At 50.4% G+C, this 22,112-nt stretch overlaps 1 protein-coding gene across 23 annotated transcripts in view; it reads right to left on the reverse strand.

Moving 5' to 3' along the window:
* fryl (furry homolog, like) overlaps window positions 1–22,112 on the reverse strand; it is a 127,380-nt gene that overhangs the window by 68,314 nt on the left and 36,954 nt on the right. For 2 of the 23 annotated variants that reach the window (XM_069193722.1, XM_069193717.1), the window contains exon 1: window positions 13,289–14,235. The exons of 19 other annotated variants lie outside the window; for them this stretch is intronic. In XM_069193722.1, the coding sequence (XP_069049823.1) occupies window positions 13,289–13,361 (73 nt within the window). In that variant the 5' untranslated portion in view covers window positions 13,362–14,235. Of the gene's footprint in view, window positions 1–5,847; window positions 6,192–13,288; window positions 14,236–22,112 lie in introns of those variants that run through there. 2 more of the 23 variants (XM_069193767.1, XM_069193737.1) reach the window with 2 other exon arrangements.

A 22,112-nucleotide genomic window follows, 5' to 3' on the forward strand; every position in this document is an offset into this window, starting at 1 on the left:
ACCCCGACAGGGGGGGCTCTGCAGACAGGTGGGGGCAGGGCTACTCGTCCCCGGCCTGAGCCTTGAACACCACCCCTCGCCATGCTGCAGGCCCGAGGGGCAGGCAAGCTCTCTTCTAGTAGAGGACCAGTACAGTAGGTTATTGCCACGTGTACACGTACGCTGGAATTCTTCATCGCACCGGGACACAAACAGTGCTACAGACAACACTGCACAATGTAGACAACAGGAACAATAAATATGTTACGGAAAAAATATTTATTATATATTCATACAATCATATAATAATATATATGTGGTAGTGAGATCAAAAGAAAAAAATGGTTGACTATGTAAAAAGTTCATAGTGCAGATGAGTATCAAAGCACTGTAGTTAGCTGTTGAGGATGCGCACCGCAGTGGGATAGACGCTGCCCTTAAGTCCAGTGGTCTGTGCTTTAACAGTGGGATACCGCTTGCCAGAGGGCAGGGGGGAGAGCAGTTTGTGGCCAGGATCGTTGGGATCTGGAATAATGGATCCCAACCATCCCAGTTCTCTAGTTTCAGCCCCAGACCTCAGTCCGGACGAACAGCACAGCAGTGGCTGGTGCTCAGAAGTACATCAGCCCCAGGAACACGGAAAAAATCAGAAGCCGATTGCCAAAAAGCTCGCCCGAAAAAACATGTGTGATTATTCGATTTAGCGCAGCTTCTGCTCTGCACTTAAAAGAGTGAAGTGTTTGATTAAGTGTGAGAACCTGAGAAACCAGCCTGAACAAAGGTCAGGACCACCTGCTTGAATGAGAAAAAGAGTACGAGGAAGTGTGGGCAACAGGTGAGACTGCATCAATTTACAGCACGTCGCCCAGAAAGACACTTCTAAGAGCACAGCATCCCTGTACTGTCCTACTTCACAGATGAACACGGCATCATTTACAGCTGGACAGTAATATTTGACGAATTTGTAGTTACATCATTTACCAGCCCAAATCCATTATTATTTCCAAAAGTCTGAAACAAATGTACTGAGCCCATTTTTAGTGGTTTGTGAAATCTGTTCTCAGTGAATATACAGTAGGTTCCATATATGGTCAATGGGATTGTTTCTGTACTGGTTCACTAAAATCAAGAAACACATTTTAACTAGTAGCTTGAACAGTCTGGTGCAGAATGGCCCCTGTGTGTCGCCCAGGTGGGGCTGCTGGTGCAGAATGGCCCCTGTGTGTCGCCCAGGTGGGGCTGCACTTCAGGGTGGATAAAGCAAGTCCTGTCCAATAGGTTAAGCTTTGGGACCCTCTGGGAAGAAGCAGCCAAAATAAATGCAAATTTCTTCTTCATACTGCTACTACTAAACAAGCAGCTGAGCCCGGGAGAGTACAATCCTGGCACATTACAGATTTTCTCAATGAGTTGTCTGAAGATTACGCATTCCAAACTGCTTTGCAAGTTCAGTAAAAATAAAGTACTTGGAAAACAAACTGAAACCAGTTCAGGGAAAGTGTGTGAAGCCATTTTAATTATCCTCCGGAGCAAGCCAAAACTCCACGAGGCTGGTTGACAACTTAAAAAAAATCCAGTGCAAAGGCGAAGGTTTTGGGTGTAGGTTTTGAACAAACACAACATACACAAGAAAAAATAAACCAATGAATCATTTGCCGATTAGCAGCCTCCAGATTAGTTCACAGTTTATGGCAGTTACAGTCTGCCAGATACACAGCCTCAATTGACTCCTACATTAAAACTGGTGTTACTGAGGAGTTTATTAGTGCACTTGCCACACTTGTGACAGAACTTTTACTGCCCTCATTACTGTCTGCAATACGTTATCTGCCAAAAAAGGCTTCTAGTGACATGAGAACAAAGGTTCCAGATACGAAGTAAAAGACGAACTGAGGATGTTCCTTCATACAAGAACTGAGAGCGGAAAAAGCTTTGCTCCATAGTGGGGTGTGGCACAGTGCTCGACTGGACAGACACCCCTCTCCGCGTCATTCTCACAGTTGTCCACATCTGCTCTGGGGAACTACGCCACACTTATCTGGGACCTCTTCTGTCACATACAGAACAGAGACCGGGCGCAGATCTTGGAATGACAGAGCGGACCTTTTGCTCTGTGGCAACGACGATATTTCAAAGCAATGTTTGTTTTTTTTCAAAGATTGCTTGTGATCCCGTACAACATGTTTTCTTATCTGTAAATGGCTTCTCACTGTGTGATACACTGTGGAGGTGGCGTCCCTGCTCCCGAGTATAGGAAACGTCTGGGAAAGTGTTTTTTCTGGTTACCAGGGACACAGCAATCAAACAGAGAAAAACACACACTGGCAGCCCGCTGGCCTGCAGGCTGACTGGACAGGCACTCTTAGGAAGGGACTGAAAGATCACACCCAGCTGTTCGTATTTTCTCTGCTGAGTCCAGGAGTCCATATCCGCAGCCCAGGGTATTCTGTGTGAGCAGCAATACCCCAAAAGGAGAAGAGGGCTCTGAAACCCATAATACAGCCACATAGGCTTCACAGAACGTTAACCAAAGCTCAATTTTGACACAAAAGTCTTTTTAGTTAATCTTTGATTGGCTAGTTGACCTATTCGTCAATACAGCACGACTGTCCACCAGCCTGCAAGCCGTGCAGGAAGAAGAGCTCTCTTTCGCATAGCAGCTCTTCGTGACACCCCGTGGGAAGGGTGGGGGGTGGGGGGGTCCCCCACGCAGCGTCGTAAACTAGAGCCTGCATGAGCCAAGAAGAAGAAGAATTACGAGCCTCCCCTCACTGAAACACTAACAAACCAGGGAAAGACCCTTCAGCTGCAGGACAGAAAAGATACACTGCTGTAATAATGATCATGCAAGAACTACTTCAGTGCTCCCTCTGAACTTCTGATCAAGCACCTGAAGTAACAGATTCGGCCCGTCCAGCTCGGCCACTAAACCCCTGCAGGACAGGAGCTTGGTTTCCGTCAGGGAGACGGCAGCAGCAGCAGATGGAGTGAAGGAGCTGTGTTTCAAGCACAGTGGTGCTGGAGACAGAGTGGGGGGGTCGCTGTGACTGGCCAGTCGCCCCCCCCCCCCCCCGGAGGCCCAGCGCTTCTGGGACAGAAAGACCGCGACGCCTGAACTTTTCCCCTCAGCTACAGGAAAAGTGCAAAGCATCCCGTCCCCGAGCTGGAGCACGGCAGGCGGGCCTCAGGCGGGGGTCCGCGCCTGCATCTCCTGAGCTCACCGGGGCCCCTCCCGCCGGCGGCGAGGAAGGGACAGGGGCGGAGACCTCGGGGTTCGGTGTGAGAGTCGCACACTCCAGAGCGTGGTCGTGAACGGTAAAGGCTGCAGACTGACTACACCCGAGACCCCGGGGCAGAAAATCAAGGCCACAGACGCAGACTGACACCGTATGCAAAGAGATTCAAATCCCATCCTGACGCGTACCGCAGGTGGCAGTTCAAGCGTCGCTGCTCCGAAAGCCAACATCACAACAACACAGCACTTCCAGACCTGCTGCACCGTGTCAGCTGAGCTATATTAACTATCACTCGCACTCGCTCAGGTTAGAATTTACTACTGTGCGTATCAATACAGAAAAGAGTCTTGCTGCTGACAGACTAAGGAGAACTCTTACAAATCTCCTGAAGAAGGAATATTTTCAAATAAAAAACCTCTTCCCCAAATGAGCAGTTTTTTATGTATTTTTTGCGTGACATCGCATCACGTTTTTTCATTGATTTTCCATTTCGATGTTTTTTGTCCATGCGTGCAATTCTGGTAAAACCTTTGGCATCAAAAGAAAGTGATGAGCAAGCGCGTTAGTGCTGCTCTGGTTAACAACAGTAATCCTCTCTGTGAGACGCCACTCACCGGCGCTGACTCTGTCACCTTCCTGACTACCGGTCAGGGTTCTCTCAACATATTTTTGTCGTAGCAGATATTTAGACTAAAATAACTAAAACAATCTAATGAGAAATAAGATTTATAAAAAAATAAGATGAAGGAACAAAACATAAAACATCTAAAAAAAATGATCGAATCACAAAAAGAGATGGGAGATGACAGAATTTTTAAACTAGTCAGTCTCTACAGAAAAACACTAAATTAGCACACTACTGGTGCAAGAGACAGACTCCTGCATTCACTTGTGTTGTTGGACCAGTAGGGGGCGTTCTTCCCTCTGGACACGAACCAGGAAAGCTGTGCTGCAGGAGGGGGTCGTCCTTCAGAAGGGCCATTCAAGTGAGTTCCAGGTGTGGGACTAATGCCAACAGCCTTTAATACGTCTACCTTCGGGGCAGCAGTTCCTCCACACCTGGAGCCCTATCTGAAGCACCAGCATAGGGACGTGGCATGACTCGCCTTGAACAGAAGCTCCGAGGCGCTGGGCTCAAACCCAACTCTTTCAAGTTAAACAAAACACCGAGCGGGACGTTCCTCCAGAGCCGTGAACTCGCCACCCACAGCCGGCATCTTTCCCTGCCACCCGCCCCTCGCTGCTGTACGCCGAGTAACTCTTCTACAGACGGCCTGCTCTCGGCGCCCGACGGCGGCGCTGTGGGCCGACTCCCCGCCCGCCTGAGGGCGCGCGGCTCTGATGCAGGGCCCACGCGGGGCCCGTTGCCATGGCGCGGAGACAACAGGGCGTTCTGGAGCCCCCTGGGAGCGTGTCTCTGCGCAGCAGGACGAGCAGAAGCAAGCCCCCTCGAGGGCGAGCTGGAAACTCACGCACAGCTCCACCACTACCGCTGCACTCTACGGACTTGAAAGAGCCCCAGAAGCGCACGTTGCCCAGGGCTCTGCGCGTTTTCACAACCCTTGTTTTCGGCCGGCAGGCCAGTGAGCAGGACACCACGCCAACCCCGAGGCCCCGAGACGTCGAACACCCGGCCACCAACCCGGCACAACAGGCACAGACGGATAATGATCTTCAGGCGTGACTGAGCTTATAAACTGGCTCGAGATGCCGTGCTTCATCGCCCCCCCAGGACCCCCCCGATCTGCTGAAGAAGGGCCTCGAGCACCGTCCCCATGTGTGTCAGCTTTACTGCGCAGAGACAACACAGGGCAGGGCCAGCGCCGGGCTTCTGGCAGCAGGAGGCCTGAACGATCCCGGGAAGAACCGGACAAGATGAACCATTCAGCTGGAAAGGCGGTGTGTCCGACGGAGGGATGAGTGTGTCTGCAGCAGGTGGGGAGGCATGTGCCCTGTGAGAGGCCAGACCTTCAGAAAGCTGCCGAAACGGACGTAACGGTCAACAGGGGAGATTAAGCTGACTGGCATTTAAGTTGCGTGTTATTTAACTTTGTCGTTGTTGCTGCTGCTGTGTTTATGTTTTGGTGTTTCCTTAATGTCTTCGTACTGGAGCACACATGCAAATAAGTATTTCATTGCACTCGTGCATCTGACAAACAAACTGAACTGAACTAAGCTGCGTCTTTTCAGCCTGAGCATAGCGGCCACTGCAGTGAGTCTGAAAGCCAGGACAAACTCAGCGCGTCACGTGTGTAAACGGGTCTCTAACGCAAATGGTTTACAATTGTGGAAACTATTCACAATTCCATAAACTATTTAGCTTTAATCAGAAAAATAACTTAGGTTTTATTAATTGTTAGTTTATCATCATCTTGCATTTGAATATTATCATGTCCAAAACCAAATCGTGGATTAACTGCAGTACCAAGCACACGGCGCTGCACATCAGCACGTCGGCATTTATCTCGTGCAATGCAGCCCTCCGCGCTGGTGAAAGGGCAGAAAAGACAGTCGTACTAAAAGATTCTCCGATTCCTTCCTCCCCTGACTGCATCCTCTGCAGCTCTGTAGGCTACCAGACACCACATAATGAAGCACAGAGAAAACTCCCTGCTCCCAACAGGGAACTTACACGTGCAGGAGAATAGGAATTCCGAAACGACCGGCGAAAAGACGGCTGGCAGCCCGTCGACACCGTCCTTCACGGGGAGCTGGGCTGGAGGAGCTCCCAGCAGCGCTCGGCTCGGCGAGACACCCAGCCTGCCAGCAAGCAGCTAAAGGAGGATGGATGACTGTCGAAGCTGCGCCATTGTTTACGAGGGAGGTCAACGAGTGCTGCGACACATGAGGAGCAGGTGCAGGGGGAGAACGGAGCTCTCCGGGACGCCAGTTTATTACAGGGGTCTGAGACCAGCAGGGTTCAGTGATCCATGGAGACAGCCTGGTCACAGGGCACAGAACTGGCACCGCGCCTGACTAAAGAGAAGAAGCAAGATTTAAAGGTTCTGCAAGACATACCCTGCTTACCGAACTGCAAATATTTGAACCATACAGACGGTCAATTTATTACCTTCACAGGAACAATGTGTGAAAGCGAGGAGGAGAGTTTATGGGGAAAATATGGAACCAGTTTAAGCTACTGAGAAAATGCCGTGTGCACGATCTATAGCAACAACCCCATACATTTTGATTGAATGAATTTTATTTCTATGGCTTTAGAAACAAAATAAGACATTTTGTAACTGGTAATATCTAATGAGTAGAGTGTGACGTACTGTTCAGCTATCAAGCTGAATTCCCGCCATGATTCAGAAAGAGACAGTGAAATGTACACGCAGGAATGCAGTATCACAAGAGATACTGTGCATGCACTCTTCTGTACTGGGCTCACGGGCAAAATGTATTGGTGCTGTATCGCCTACTTGCACAGCTTCTGTCCTACCCTAGCTCCTCTGCGTTTTCAAAACTAAAAAAAATACCACCTGCTCCAACATCTGGACGACTTAATCCAGACACTGACCAGAACCTCTTGCTAAAAGACTGTCGTGACAAAGAGGAGTCCTGATTAATGCAAAGTGCTCGTTTTCAGAGCAGAAGGGAGTGCCAGCAGGGAACGCAGCTATGTTAATGACGGCCATTAGAGCTGTTGCGCTTGCCGAGACAGATCAGCGCTGACCCCTGCCCCTGTGCACTGGCTTAATCCTGCGGGATCGGAAGCACTGTGTCACCGGGCATCGCCTTGTCACAGGAACACATCTACCCCAGTCGCAAACGCTCTGCCACTACACCAGGCTTGCAAGCACACGATCAGCACGGTCAGACCCTGCACAGCTAGACTCACTCCGGACGCCCGGGTCAGCCAACCCCTCTCCTGTCCTCACAGCGCGGCAGCAGCGCTCTGGGCCAGCCCTGGCGACATCGCTAACAGCGCTACAGCTGCTAGCACCTCAAGGCAAGCTGAATGCGTGTCGTGAATGAGATGCGTGTGGCACAAGGTCCTGCGTCGCTCGCTTCATCAGACTGCAGAGCAGCTCTGCCAGGCGTGAGGCCGGGACCACTGCAAGCTCCCCTCTCACCTCCGCCGTGGCGGCAGAGGCGCACACTGGCACTGAGCAGGCATCACGGAGCAGAGCTCCAACACAGGTCCCCCACGTGGGTGCTGGACACACCGGGAACGCTCCGACATGAAGGAAACTCCCAATCTTGCGGAATTTGAAGCTGCAAGAAACTCTTCAAGGGCGACTGCTAATGAAGGATATATGCAAAATAAAAGTCACTTTTTGAACAATCCGCCAAGGCAGAAAGATATGAGGTGGTGTTTTAGTCCAAGTACAAAGCTATCCTGGCTTCTCATTGAGCCCAACTTTGACTAACAAATCAGGTTTCCTTCTGCTGTCGTTTTCCTCAAATACCTCGCAGCTTTCAGCTTGTGACAGCAATGTGCTCCAATGTTTCAATGTGGAAAAAAGGCTGTGGTGGAATATACTATTGCAACACAGTCTGAGGCTACTGACACGGAGCAACTTTTCCAGAGCACAGGACTCAGAAAACTGGTCACGCTACAGGATGTCCAGACAGCACTTTTAATGAAGCTGTTTAAATAGGAAAAACAAACTTGTTAAAAATAAATGTGTGCCAACACCCAGCAGCCTTTTCATATCACTTCCTTCTCTAATCTCAGGACACTATTATTTGAAAGAGGAGCTTTGCGCTGATCTGCCAGCGTGCTTTCCTCCTGCTCGGAGATCCATGGGAAGAGCAGAGAACACTGTACCACAGAGCAGCAGCTTCCCAGGAATGGCTGGGAAAGCAGGAGAAAGGAAATGCACCACCTAATGCAGCTGATCTCGCCATTTCTAGCCCACACGCTTTGTGAAATCGGGCTCTGCAGCAGCAGAAGGTGGTGAACGTGGCCTGTGGGGGGGAATCCCAAATTCACTTAGACATGGACAACAAAGAGAAAAGGATGAAACACAGGCTGAAAAACAGCCGCAAGTGACAGTGGAGCTGCCCACCCTCAGGTTATGGGACACTATTTCCTACATGACTGTAAAGCCTGCAATTGAAGCTCAGGCCAAGAGAATTGCGCAACTTTACTGTTCAAGGCTCCACCTTGAGCAGTAAAAGTAGATCACGCCCCCCCCGTGCTCGGTCATGCCGCGTGCCCTTCGCAGAGATCCGTGGTCTTCGGGTTCACGCCAACGCTGTCAATACAGGCCGCACACTCTCGGGGGGCAGCACGGATGGCTGCAGATTCAAAGCACACTGGAAGTCTCCGGGTCCTTCAGCACCAAACACGCGAGGACCCGAGCTGGAAGAAACGCCAACAGGACCGGGAACCGGTCCGGAAGGAATTCCATGTTGGAAATGTTTTGAAAACCTCTGCACCCCTGATCCCCAGCCTGGTACATGTACCTCCCTCTTCATCGTATCACTGTTTTTAAAACAAGCTGTTTTTATAATGCAGGAAATGGAGAAGAAACCACCTGCCAAATCTTTCTTTTCAACTGTGCACTACTTTCACAGCCTTCAACAGCGGTAGCACTGAGTTGGCACGTCTCGCAGTTTGCCTCTCGCCCTCTCCGATGATGACTCATGAACACCCCGGCCTGCTCCAGGACAGGCAGTAAAAGGCGACACCCCCACAAGACTGGCCAGCGGCATCAAGGCAGACCAACGGCTAGCGCCCATCTGCTAAACCTCAACCCTGCCCTGCCAATCTCTTACAATTAACAAATCGTTCATTTAATCTGAAAGGTGTGATGCTCACTCCAGTTTTTTTGTTTCATATTGTTAGTTTAAAGGATTTCGTCCACACTTTTTTCGGTCTAAAATGGAAAAACTGGGAAATTTGGGAGGCATGACGCTTGCGTGCGACTCTTTAAAAAGCACCACGGTGTCCGAAGCCGAGCCGGTGTTCAGCAAGCAGCCAGGTTGAGTAAAACCTGTCTTCGGTTCCCAGACATTGCAGCCTTCTGGCCTCCTCGATGCGCAGCTGTGTGACGTTGAGGATGATCCTCTGTGAGGACGGGGGGGGGGGGGGGTTGGGAAGCATCAGGCAGAGACGCGCTGGGCTGCTCCTTCAGGAAGTCATCGAAGAACTGGACCACGGCGGTGCTGGGCCTGGCTACAGCTTCAAGAGCGTCGCTGGCAGGGCAGAGAGTGCTCATAAGAACGACTGAACGCGCTCTGCAGAATCTGGGTCGCAGAGCTCCAGTGGTCTTTCACTCACTGACAATTTCTTCAAGTGCCACAAGTGCAGATTGCTGGACACCATTTAAGACGAGCAATTCAAAACCCCAGCAAGACCTTTTGACAGACAGAATGGCCCTAGCCATGCAAAAACGTGCAATTTGGGTGAATGTTAAAGGTTCCAGCTTAATTAATGAGCACGTACAAACACATAAAAACACAAGCAAGGCTACAAATACATGCCTGCTCGGTCGCTAGCACAGAACCGAGGGTCTTCAGTAGTTTGGAAGAAGCCAAAAGTACCAGCTTCAAAACTTGTTCCACACTCCCACAAAGCTTTGTGTAAAGAAGTGCCACCTGTTTTCGGTTTTAAATATTCTTCCATGTAGTTTGAATTTTTGTCCACTGGGCTGTCTCATTGTGGATTCTGAAAATGAGGACTTACTTGTGCTTTATACAAGGGTAACATAACACCCCTTGATTTAGTGATATGTCTTATCAAAAGGCAAACAATGTCATGTTTCCCTGCAGTAATTGAAAGATGTAAATGTGTCAACACAAACACCTGTGAACATGTAGGCATTACGAGTAGTAGTTTCTGCAAACTCACTTTCCCATTTTGTTTTTGCTACCTGCATGTAACACTCGTCACTTGCTCACTTAACCACGAGCACCAAAATCACTGACGCATATTAAGAAGTGGTACTTTTAATACAGAACCCAGCAGAACTCCACAAAATACTTTCATCTAATCTGAACCCCCTTCATCCCTTATCTGAACTGCGTTTTCAATCCACTAATCCAAAGATACACATGACCTTGAATGTTTACCAAGGTCCATTTTCTAATTAATATTTTATGAGAATGAATCTTATAAAAATGTTAATAAATCTAGTTATACTGTATGGTTTGTATTGATTAATTTTCCTGCTTATTTGAAGAAGTGTAACAAGAAGAGGCCTCTCTCCATTCAAAATTAGACTGTGAAGCAAGAACCCTACTACCACAGAGATGATGCTGTAATTCATTTCTAATTCTTTCCATAACCTTCCACAGAACAGGAGCAAGAACTATTATAGACAGGCACTGCATTAGAAGGAAGAGTTTTGTTAATGGGAGATGTTATCTATAGGGTGGTTCCTTAAGTGCTTCTTAGTGCTACACGTAAATGAATTTCAGATTCTCTATACTCTATTCTCTATGCTTAAAAAAACAAGTTAAAAGCTCAGGTGATAAATAGATGTATATGATACTCTCCTGCCCAGTATTACTCAGGCAAGAAACCAAAAAATGATTTTCAAGATTAGTGTGGGTATCCGATGTTTCCCACTTCTCTGGAAAAAATCCTTCTGCTTCCCCGTAATTCTGACAGCAGAGGATAATAATAATAATAATAATAATAATAATAATAATAATAATAATAATAATAGCTTACATTTATATAGCGCTTTTCTGGACACTCCACTCAAAGCGCTTTACAGGTAATGGGGATCCCCTCCACCACCACCAATGTGCAGCCCCACCTGGATGATGCGACGGCAGCCATAGTGCGCCAGAACGCTCCCCACACATCAGCTATCAGTGGGGAGGAGAGCAGAGTAATGTAGCCAATTTATAGAGGGGGATTGTTAGGAGGCCATGATTGATAAAGGCCAATGGGAAATTTGGCCAGGACGCCGGGGTACACCCCTACTCTTTTCAAGAAACACCCTGGGATTTTTAACGACCACAGAGAGTCAGGACCTCGGTTTTACGTCTCATCTGAAGGACAGCGCCTGTTTACAGTATAGTGTACCCGTCACTACACTGGGGCATTAGGACCCACATGAGCCGCAGGGTTAGCGCCCCCTGCTGGCCCCACTAACGCCTCTTCCAGCAGCAACCTTATGGATGGGAATGTACCCAAGGGAAATGAGGTTCAAGCTACATTCTCCGTGTGTTTTACCAACTTCCACCAAAAAACGCTCCGCTCCATCCTGCATCCGAATGAAAGACAGATCCTTAAAACCGTGTCAAAACCGTCCACATTTTAGCTGACCTGACTCCCAGTTCTTCCCGTCTTCCCTGGACACTGGTCTGTGAAAGAGGGCGCACTCTGCCCTGGGCTCGGCGCCACCCCAGGCCCTGCCGCCCCCCCGCTGCCACACTGCTTCACGGGGCCAGAGCGCGCGTAGGTGGGGGCTCGGGGCGCCCCGGGATCACATACAGGCCCGGCTGCCTCGCTCACACCTCCCACGGCGTCTCGCTTGATCTGAACACGCACTGCCGGCCTCCTTATTTTAATAGATCAAGAGTAATTTGAAACTTTTCCATCTCATGCTACCTGACCTACCTAAAAATCAGAGGAGCACACCTACTGTAGCAAGAGACAGGGTTCACCAAGAGGAACAAAACGCCTCTTTAATTTAACCAGCTCTGGAAAATCTGCTAGATGTTTATTTGCAGCTGGAAAAGGGAAAGTTTTTTTTTTTTCAGGCTGGTCAGTCACTTCAAAGCTGCCCCTTCCCCACAGAAAAATGCCAGACTGAGGCTTTGGGTGAAGCAGCCCGGTTTTGGACTTTTTAAGAGCAGCAACCGATCCGAACGGCCAGTGTGCCAGAATGTTCCCGACGAAGGAGAAAGGGCCAGCGTCTCCCAAGTGTTGGCAGGGAAGTGGCGGAGCATGCGGAAACTAGGCCATATTACTGTCACTCCATTGTTGTTGCTAAAAAGCTCAACTAAAATTAAACCCCACAGCCAAGTGCCGCAAGAGCAGCGCGTCCGCTAGCCAGGCATTCGAAAACCCAGCCACAGGGCTGCACCGCGAGTGCAGCATTCACAGCGCACAGGCCTCGCGGCAGGCTGAGCGCTCCGAGCATGCCGAAAGAGCTCTACGAGCAAGCGTGGCGATTTGGAGGTCACCGCGGATTTGAGGGCACTTGCTGTGGGCTGTCATGACCGTCCTGCTCTCCCTCAGGAGGACATCAGCCACCACAGAGGTCGCGGCACTTACGCATTTCAAATGACCTGTTGCTGTGCCTGCCAGAGGGGGCCAGCGAGCCATCAAACCCAGTGTTCCCACACACCCCTCTTAAAGGGCGCCTGAGGCCACGCTGCCAGGCCAGTGCAGTGTAGCCGACGGAGACTACGACGCACTCCTGCAAGCCAGCCTACCCTACAGACTGAAATCACAGAAGTCCTCTGCTGCACTCCAGCAGCGCTCTGCAGTTATTTAAAAACAAGCCCACACAACACACATTCCTCCTATTTTTTTCTTCTTCCGAGAGACTCGTGATCCAGAAGGCCTTTTACAAACACTGCTCGCACGCTCGGGACAGCAGGATTCCCGGAAACAGAGGTGCCGTTTAAACTTGCAGACTCGCTGCGTGGGATGGGTCTTTAAGGACGGCTGTTAGCCGCTCGGGTCGATACGAGGAGGATCGATGGGGAGGAAGTGCTAGCGGTCCCGGGGGAACCCATTAGGGAGATCGGATCCGTGCGCGCCCGCCCCCCCCCGCAGACACTCCATCCGGACTCCCGACCCGCAGGCTCCACAGAACCGATCCCGCTACCCAGCACCGCATCGGGAAGTGATGCTGCACCAACCCCCTGTGAAGATCAAACAGCGGCAGCGGCAGCTGCAGAGGGTAAGAACCGATGGGTATCAGCAAGAAAAAGGTATTTTCAGCTCGGCCAGCTCTTGGATGAAGCTGTAGCCATCCTTCACTATTACAAGGAAGCGTTACACCTCTCCTCATTATCTGGGACTTTTAGAACAACCCATCACAATCCCTTTTTTAGCAGCCACAGAAATTAACCCAAAGGGGCAAAAAGCAGGTTCTTGAATTTCGCAGCTCTTTTTAACGATGAAACCCGTCAATCTGTTTTCCCCACATACTTACAGCTGCTGCTCCAAGACTTCAGAAGAGACTTGATGCTGATCTCGAAGAACACTGAATCCTGAAGGCTCAACATGACAGCGCCTGGCGGCTGCAAAGGCACCCAGTGCAGCACAGTCCTGCAGTCCTCGCTCTCTTCAGACCTTAAAAAACGTTTTCACAGAATGCAGCGCTCTTCTATCCTCAGAGGCAGGAAAGTTTTGGCCTCCAGCGTCGCTGCCTTATTCCCACAGTGCCTGAGTGACACATGCTTTCAGCACACACACACACGCAGAGCTGAATGCAGATGAACTACGGCAGCAAGGAAGGCCCATGAATCGAGTGCAAAAAGGTTGAAAAGCTACAAGCCAGGAAAACAAAAAGGCAGCAGGCGCTCAGATATACGAGTGGCCTGAAAGCCGGGCTCTTCCGGGGGGCACAGAGGCCGGCATTGTGACCGAGCAGCAGAGAAAAACAGAGACGTTCTCCACAGAGAGCAGCCGTCAGCGGCTGCCAGCACCCAGGCGCTGAGTTGTTGGTAAACAGGAGGGTGGGACTCAAACTTTCTTTCCGGGAGACTCGGACACAGACGGCAGCCGAGGGAGGGCTCTGACAGCGGCGCAGGAGATTCCCTCTCTTCCGAGTGCTGGCGCTCGGCTGCTGGAGAGCCCGTTTCCAGTCACAGCTCCTCTCTCCCTCTCCCTCTCAGTGGCGAGAGAGGGCTGGCACGGGCGCCTGCTCTCTTCCAGAACCCACACACGCACTCTCACACACACACACCCCCGCTCGCTCGCTCGCTCAGGCACACACCCAGTCAATAATGGCAGCGACTTCTCGCAGGGCTCGGAGCAGCGCAGCGCACAGCAGGGGGGTGATGTCACGGACACAGCGGCTGCCAGCTCCTCGCTTGAAGTCCGCTCGCTGCAAAGTTACTTCTGCGCTTTGCTGTTTATCGCAGTTATGTTCGCTCCTGCATATGGCTCAATATTTGATGTGTCACTTCCTGATTGCAGCACTCCGAGGGGAGAGGATGTTACGCTTGTGATACGAGGATCAGTGTGAAGAGCCGTTCCAGACAGCTCTGGACTACTTAAAGACAGACTCGTCAAACCACCAGCAGCATCAAAAAGCTTTTACCGGGGCTCTGAAAACAGCAGAGATGCCTGGAATGAACAAAGAGGCCACACAGACAGAAAAGGTCCCAAACATACTGCACCTTTCCACATCACTTTCACATCAACAGTTCTAGGCTCTGCTCCATGGACAGCCAGCGTTCGCTCTTTACTGCTCTCCCAGAGAAATGCCAGTTTGTTAACGTCGCAGGACCAAAGCAATCTCGATTGTATCGACCACTGCTGTTATCTAGCTAAAAACTTACCTACTACTGCACTTGTCGAAATATGGTTGCTTATTAAATCAATGCATACCAATACACTACCATTTAAAATTCTATTACTACAGCCACTTTTCTACCTTAAACAACAGTTCAGAGACAGCAGGCTCAGTCGGGTCATGCTTTCCACAGGGCAACACGCAGACACAGCAGACACAAGAGGGTCAGCCCTGCTCACAGCTGATCTGACAGCAGCTGCTGAGCAGCCCGGCATCTTCAAAAACGCTGTGACCAGAGCTCACAGGTCATACCAGACATTTACCTTCCCATTTCACACTGGAGCAGAACCAGCACTGGACATGAAAAGCTTCCCGTGAGATGTGCCCAGTGGGCTGAGGGGCGTGGGTCAAACTGGCCTAATTCAAACAGACATGACGTTCAGGCTCATTTTCGGTTGATTACTTCACCTGGGCTCCATTAACAGGTCCAGTAACGGTGCTTACATCACGTCACGGGCAAAGAAACGGCACAGAGTACTAATTGTTCAGTCCAAACTAATAACGGTTTGCATCGCGAGACTCATTCAAAGTGCACAAAGACAGCCTTGAGCCTCGAGAACAAGCGACACCTTTATTGTACAAACACTAGTTTTCTTTGGAAACTCTGGGACGTCTGACTCATTTCACACCTGTGACAGCAGCGCACAAACTACTTGCCTAAAGAGTGCCTGCTGCTTCTTTCAGGAGGCCATTAAAACAAAAGCCAACAGAGCCTACAGCTGCCAAAATGAATAACTCCCCAGTGGGACACCCCCTCCTCACCGAGGAGCCTTCGTTTTGTTATTTTTAACAGAAGCAGGAAATTGCATTCCAGAAATACACGTTTCGGTCACGAAAATCAGTTTTAAAACCAGGCAACGCTAAAGAGAACTCGTGCAGGATTAGGCACAGGAGAGCAGGACAGGGCCTTGAGGTGGGAGACTGCGGTTTCATCGCCTCGACTATTGACAAATATTCCTGTTGTTTTCAAAGTGTGGGGTATGTCACGTCTGACTGACTCAATGAGGCAGAATTCCCTGCGAAATCTATTTCCAAGATTATTCATCACACCACACGCCTAATCTAAAGAAAGAACATACACTAGCGTATTTGAAATCAGAAAATTCTGTTGTTGGGCATGAATTCAAACCATCAGCCAAAAAACAATTTGCCCACAGTGCTTGAGATGAGGGCAATTAAGAAAACCAAGCTTCAGCAATCACACTGCCATGAATTCAAGGTCTGTAGACTGCTGGGCTGGTACCCTCTACACAGAGAGGTGTTAAAAACGATCTTCCAGGGATCATGTGACAGTTTCATAGCGGGTCTCTGGTTTCACCATAATTATCAAGCACTTCATCTAACCCTCATAAACTCAGGAAAAGGACTGTAAGTGGCAAGATCACGATTTCAGAGCACTTACAGTGCTACTCAAAAAGCCGTGCAACTGTTGAAAGAGTACTGCTCCTGCCGAGCTCTGGCAGCACATACTGTGCGCACAAGTTCAGTGAATGTTTGTCCCGACTACAGACAGATTATGCCAGCAGGCTATTTCACCGGTGTGGCAGAGGAGAGCTGGCACCTTCTGCCTTGCCAGAGCAGAGACGGGCCTGGTCCAGGGCAAGACCCTGCCTCAACTCTGACCTCGTCCCCCCCGCCGCGGTGCAGAAAGACACGACGGACCAGGGGGCCTGTGACCCCCCACTGGACCACGGCCCGGGGACCGGCTTGTGCGTGTAACTGCGGCAACAGCTCCCGAGCAGCCGCGGGAGGAAGGGCTGGCCGGCGGGAGAGGGGTGTGAGCTGGCCTCGGATGGCCTGCTGCCCGTCACACAGAGCTCCTCTGTGCACAGGGCCCTCAGCTGCTCTTGGCACAGGCTGGCTGAGGCGTCTGCTGTGCCGGCGCGAGTCACATGGCCGACAACACAACACAAGCTATGCAAAACCAGGACTTCAGAGGAGTCAACAACTGCTTTTACAATACCTCACATTGTCTGCGCCTCCGGTCGGCTCTCTCAGCCTGAGCCAGCCAAACCTCAGCAGTGTGCAGTATCTACCCCGGGGACAGCCTTGGGCCACATTTATGTCAAACAAGACAGCGTGGCGATGGCAACTCCGGCACCTGGCTGTCGTCCCGAGCTCATGAACCGCAGCCTGCTGGGTTGGGCACCTGGGCCTACAGGAAACATCCCTGCCTGTGAGCTCCCTCTCCGCACGGAGAGCACCCTTCGGATACAAAGCCACCGTCGGGGTACATACAGGAACGAGGCTGAGGACTAACGCGCGCACAGTAATCCTGACCTCGGTCTGACTGACGGGGAGATCACCCTGCACCCCAAGACTACTCCTCGCGCCACTCCCAGGGGTGGGGGGGAGGGTTCCCAGGCACTGTAGAGCAACAGCAAATATCAATCGATTCCAGCAATCTCCTGCCTGTATCCAAGGACGGCACTCGTTATTTTTAGCGTTCTTCATCTTCGCTTTCACATGACCAGTGTCTGTGAAAGTGCTCTCACGGCCCCTCCAAAGAGGGCCTTTCCAGCCCGACCGAGCGCCGAGCGGGCTTCAGGTGAACATGAATTATTCAGCTAATAAAACAACAGAGTCGTCTGGTAAAATGCAGGAGCTGCTTAAGTGATTCTACCACTAGGCAGGTATGAACTACTTAACACTCAAAAAGCCAGTTTTTAATCAGTTAAAAAACAGCTTCTATAAATGTAGTGTGATGGTAAGATGTATATTTCTCTACAGATCTATTTCGAGCAAACCCAACTACAATGGGTCATGAAACACTCATGCAATACAGTCTACCACCTTAAAACTCCTCACTGTGGAGTTAAGGTTGTCTAGAAGACTACGGCTGTTGACAGGGGTAAACAGCAAGGACTGTGAGGCAGGAGAAGTGAACACAAGACCGTGCAACTTGAAACACGCTTTACCAGGACAAGATTCACATCAAAACACTCAGATAACGCTGATGACCTGCAGGTAATCCAGCCTGGAATTTAAACGAGAGGAAGTGAAGTACAGGGGTGACAAGAATTCTGTTTCTTTAATTAATTTCATACAAGGCTTTCCTGGCAATAGGCCGGTATGAAGATTTATAACCGAGCACAGAAATGTAGCAGCAGATGAGAAGTTTGATGGGGTACAGTTGCGAAAAGTCTCTTTGTTCCAACACTAATCCCATTAAAGAGAGAGACATCCTTTTTAGTTGCAAACTTCAAGTAGAAACTTGCCGTCTTTGAAGAAAGCAATTTCCTGGCTCGATGCCAGAGGCAGCACCTTCCGAGAGAGACCCAGATTTCTCCCTTTCCTTTCCTTGATCATTCCTGGACCAAAGTTTCTTTTTTTTATTAAAAGCAGCTTGTAGCCTGCTTCAGGTTAGGACTTTAGTTAGCCGCACGATGCAAAGAGTAAGAAGGTATTAACTGGGCAAAGAGATGAGAAGCCATTCAAAGGCGTGGCTCCTTCAACCTCAGTCATAAAACAAAACACCACAGCTCAGAAAAAATCATGCCAAAAAGTTACTGTTCGACAACAAAGACCATAAACCACAACACAGTCGCCGAAGGACTGGAACCAGTGAAGCAGATTAGTGGCAGACACAAACACCAGCCGTTTCAAAGAGAAGGGCTTCATTTCAAAGAGCTACTTCATTTTAACCACAAATGTAGGCTGAAACCCTCGACCACTGCACCCCAGCAGCCTGCCAAGCCTGACAAGGACACATGGGGAAGAGGCAGCAATTCTCAGCTCTTGAAAATCTATTTCTAATCGGAATTTCCTCAAGGGCCTGTCCGATTAAGAGAGCTCAGATCCTCGTGGCCTGGGGCTTTCATTTTTGGCCAGAACGATCTCTAAATTACTGCAGAAAATCACCTGTTGGAACCAAGCACAGCTAAAACATCCCAGTTCTTTGAAAGTCGGTGATTCAACTGTACCCCAGACACCCAGCTGGAGAGGGGCTCTCTGGGACCCAGGTCTAGAGACCCTGTGATGAGATGGAGAGTGACAGTGGTGATGCACAATGACAGCAGCGTTGAGCAGCCTCTGGATTCAAACAGTCACTTCTCAAGCAGGTGCTGAACACGTCCAGGAGCACAAGCAGGAAATCTGGGACACTGACCATCATTTTGTGGGTTGCGTGCCAGATCAGTCCAAGTGTTACTGCACCTCATAAAACAATTAGAGATATTCTGCACCTGAAGATTACTGTGTCGGCAAATACAGCAGCAGTCACCTCTTAAAAACTTATTATAATAACTTATAATAACTAAAAATAATAATAATCCCTTCACTTCTGTAGCGCTCTACTGGACACTCCACTCAAAGAGTTTTACAGGTAATGGGGATCCCCTCCACTAACACCAGTGTGCAGCTCGGCCTGGGTGATGCTCCAGTACTCTCCCCACACATCAGCTCTCAGTGGGGAGGAGAGCAGAGTGATGAAGCCAGTTCATAGATGGGGGTTATTAGGAGGCCATGACTGGTAAAGGCCAGAGGGAGAATTTGGCCAGGACACCGGGGCGACACTCTTTCTGAGAAATGCCCTGGGGTTTTTAATGACCACAGAGAGTCAGGACCTCAGTTTTATCTCTCATCCAAAGGACGGCACCTTTTTAATTGACATTGCTGCTGGCTTCAAGTCCCAGAATCTTTTCACTCAGTCACTCGCACACAGCCCCTTCCCAACAGTTTCTCAAGCTGTCGGGTATAAAAGATGCACAAAACGTTCGTTTTTTTCTATTCCAAGTTGTCACATTCCAGGCCTGCTGCGTGAGCTGCACCCTAGTGTGGCGGCAGTCAGGAACATGCCAGCTGGACGGAGGAGAAGTGTTCTGCTGGAGCTGCTGCGTGGGGGGGCCACCGCACATCACCCAGGTGGAGCAGAGGTTTGACGTGGGTCCCTTCCTATGCGCAGAGGGCTATGGGATCCTTCGGAATGAGCAGTGCTATATAAATGCTTTTAGTTATGCCTTCATAACTGTGCACTGATCCCAGCGAGTACTGCTCCTCGCTAATACAGACAAGCAAACTGCAGTAAAAGCATGTTGATCAGGGACACAACAGCAGTGTCTGCAATGAAGACCTGGACTCATCACCCTCTCTGGCAAACAGCCCTTAACAGCACTCCGCTCTGACTTAAACCACGACGACAATAATGATCCTTTACACAGAAGCCACAAGCCAAGCAACTGGCCAAACACACCCAACCACACAAAACCTCCACCTTCACCTCCTTTGGAAAGATGCGAAATGCCCCTGTCTGTGAAAGCCACAGTTAAAGACGGAGTTAGGGATAGGAATGAAGACTTCCCGCCCCCTGCGGCGCGTCAGAGGGGCATGTGGGTGTCTGATGAAAGTCACATTCGCAGGTGACGTCTGCAGAACTCGGGCCCACACGCAGGGCCTACCCCGAGGGCTGGAGCCTTGCCCAGGGCCCCTCCAGTGTGGACCTGGCAGCAGCCCGTGGCGTCGCCGGGTCCCAGGGGCGCGCAGGTGAGGGGTCCGGTCGCCGGCGGCGCGGGTGCAGCTCGGGCTCGGCTCTCTCCTGATCCGCAGGAGCCGGTCCGTTTGAGCCTGAGCCGCTCTCGCCAGCGACCGGACCCCTGTGGAAACCGGCCTGGCCGCCAGAGGGGAGCGCCCGCAGGAACAGGAACGGAAGCCTGGATGGGCACAGGAAGCCGCCGCCGTGCACAGCGGCTCTCTGCAGGCCGGCCAGCAGCCCCGCGGCCCCACAGCCCAGCGCAGGCTCTTCTCCTGCCCAAACTCGTTCCACGAAATGATTCTTCAACAAACTCTCCAAGCCCTTCGGAGCTCCGCGCTGCCCGACCCTCACTAAACACCGGCTAATTTGTTAATTAAAAGCAAATCTTTAATTCCTCCCTGCGTCTTCCTAGATTACGCCATTCATGCTCCACAGTGACTTGGGGGGGAAGAAAGCAAAGCGATTTCTGCTCTGACTTAGAACCGAGTTGGAACTCCTCCTGAAAACCTGTGCTGTGCCAAGAAGTGCAGCATGTACACCTCTGATCTGCAAATACAGCATGTAGAAGTGTACAATTCTAATCAAACGAGGTTATGTTAAAGGAGTTCAAGTAGGCAGCTGCATCAGCATGTGCAGGCTGAAAATGAACGAGTAAAGGTTTATTCCTGCTGAAAAGAGAAGAAACAACGTTTTTGCTGCGGAGATTTCTTCAAGTGCCACACGTGAAGAAGGCTCCACAGCTGAAACATTGCGTTTCTTTTCAGCATGGAATAAACCTTTACTTGCTCATTTGATGTTATGTCAACAATGCATAATGCGCTAGACCTTGTTTAGAATCACATGTACAATTTCTTCACCACATTGCAAAGGAAGATATCACCGCTTTGGAACTGGCCCAGAGAAGAGAAACCGGATATATTCTTGGGCTTAAAAGAATGTGCTCACTGAGACTGTGATACAACTGAACCTTTCTATTCTCGAACAGACTCTGCAGCACTCAAAAACCTCAAAAGCCCTGACAGGCCAGCCCAATGAACTTCCACAGAACAGCGAGACACGAACCAGAGGACACGACTGGAAACAAGCTGGAAGAGCTTTAAAAACCGAGAACGAGGCCTTTCCTTACACACAGGGCTGCAGGGACCGGGAACAAGCTGAGCAGCTAAAACTATACCCTGGTTTCCTTTAGGAGATCCGCAGATCAGTCAGATACTCGCAACCTAACCAGCTGGCAGGGTTGAACGTCCACTTCTCATTTAAAATCTCTCGTGTGCGTAAGCTACCAAGTCCCTTTCCTCCCTTTTCCACTGGAAACCCCCTGCTCACTGCACTGCCAACGGGATAAAGAGGAGCCCGGGACCTTTCCCTTCCAACTTCCAGCAGCAGGAGGAGTTAAACCTTCACCCAGCCTACCCTGCTGCCTTCCTGATCCAGGGTCACACAGACCACGGACAGTAACTGCCCAGCTGTGTCTGCCAAGATTATCTGAAGATATTTTCCAGTACAGGGATGAAGCCGGTGACCACTGGTTCATCTTCACAGCTCCCGTCACGCTGCCTGGGCGTCAGCACAACGCGCTTCAGAGACGCTAAACAAAGCTGCGCAGTGTGCACACAAACACACGAGCTCTCGCCGCCCCCAGTGACAGGAACTGGAAGGCCCGCCTTCCCCTTTCCGAAAACAAAACAGTAAACATCTCCTACTGTTATTATTATTATTGCCACGTCGTGAGGAAGCCTCTTTAGTGCTTAAGTCCCGTGGCCTGGCTGCCTGTGAGTTTTCGAGGGGACCGTCAAGAAAGCACCAGCCTTCCTGGCGGAGCCACTTCCGGCACATGTGGCACACGGACTCGCTGGCGGCACTGGGCACAGGGCTGTCAGCTGCTGGACCCCCGACCCGGAGGATCGGACAGACTGAAAATCGGAGCGCAAACCCAGCCTTCTGGGCGTTCGGAACTGTAGCTGGGTTTGTTGAGGCACGTTCTTC

This window comes from Lepisosteus oculatus, chromosome 1 (genome assembly GCF_040954835.1).
Source record: "Lepisosteus oculatus isolate fLepOcu1 chromosome 1, fLepOcu1.hap2, whole genome shotgun sequence".
Classification (NCBI taxonomy): Eukaryota; Metazoa; Chordata; class Actinopteri; order Semionotiformes; family Lepisosteidae; genus Lepisosteus; species Lepisosteus oculatus.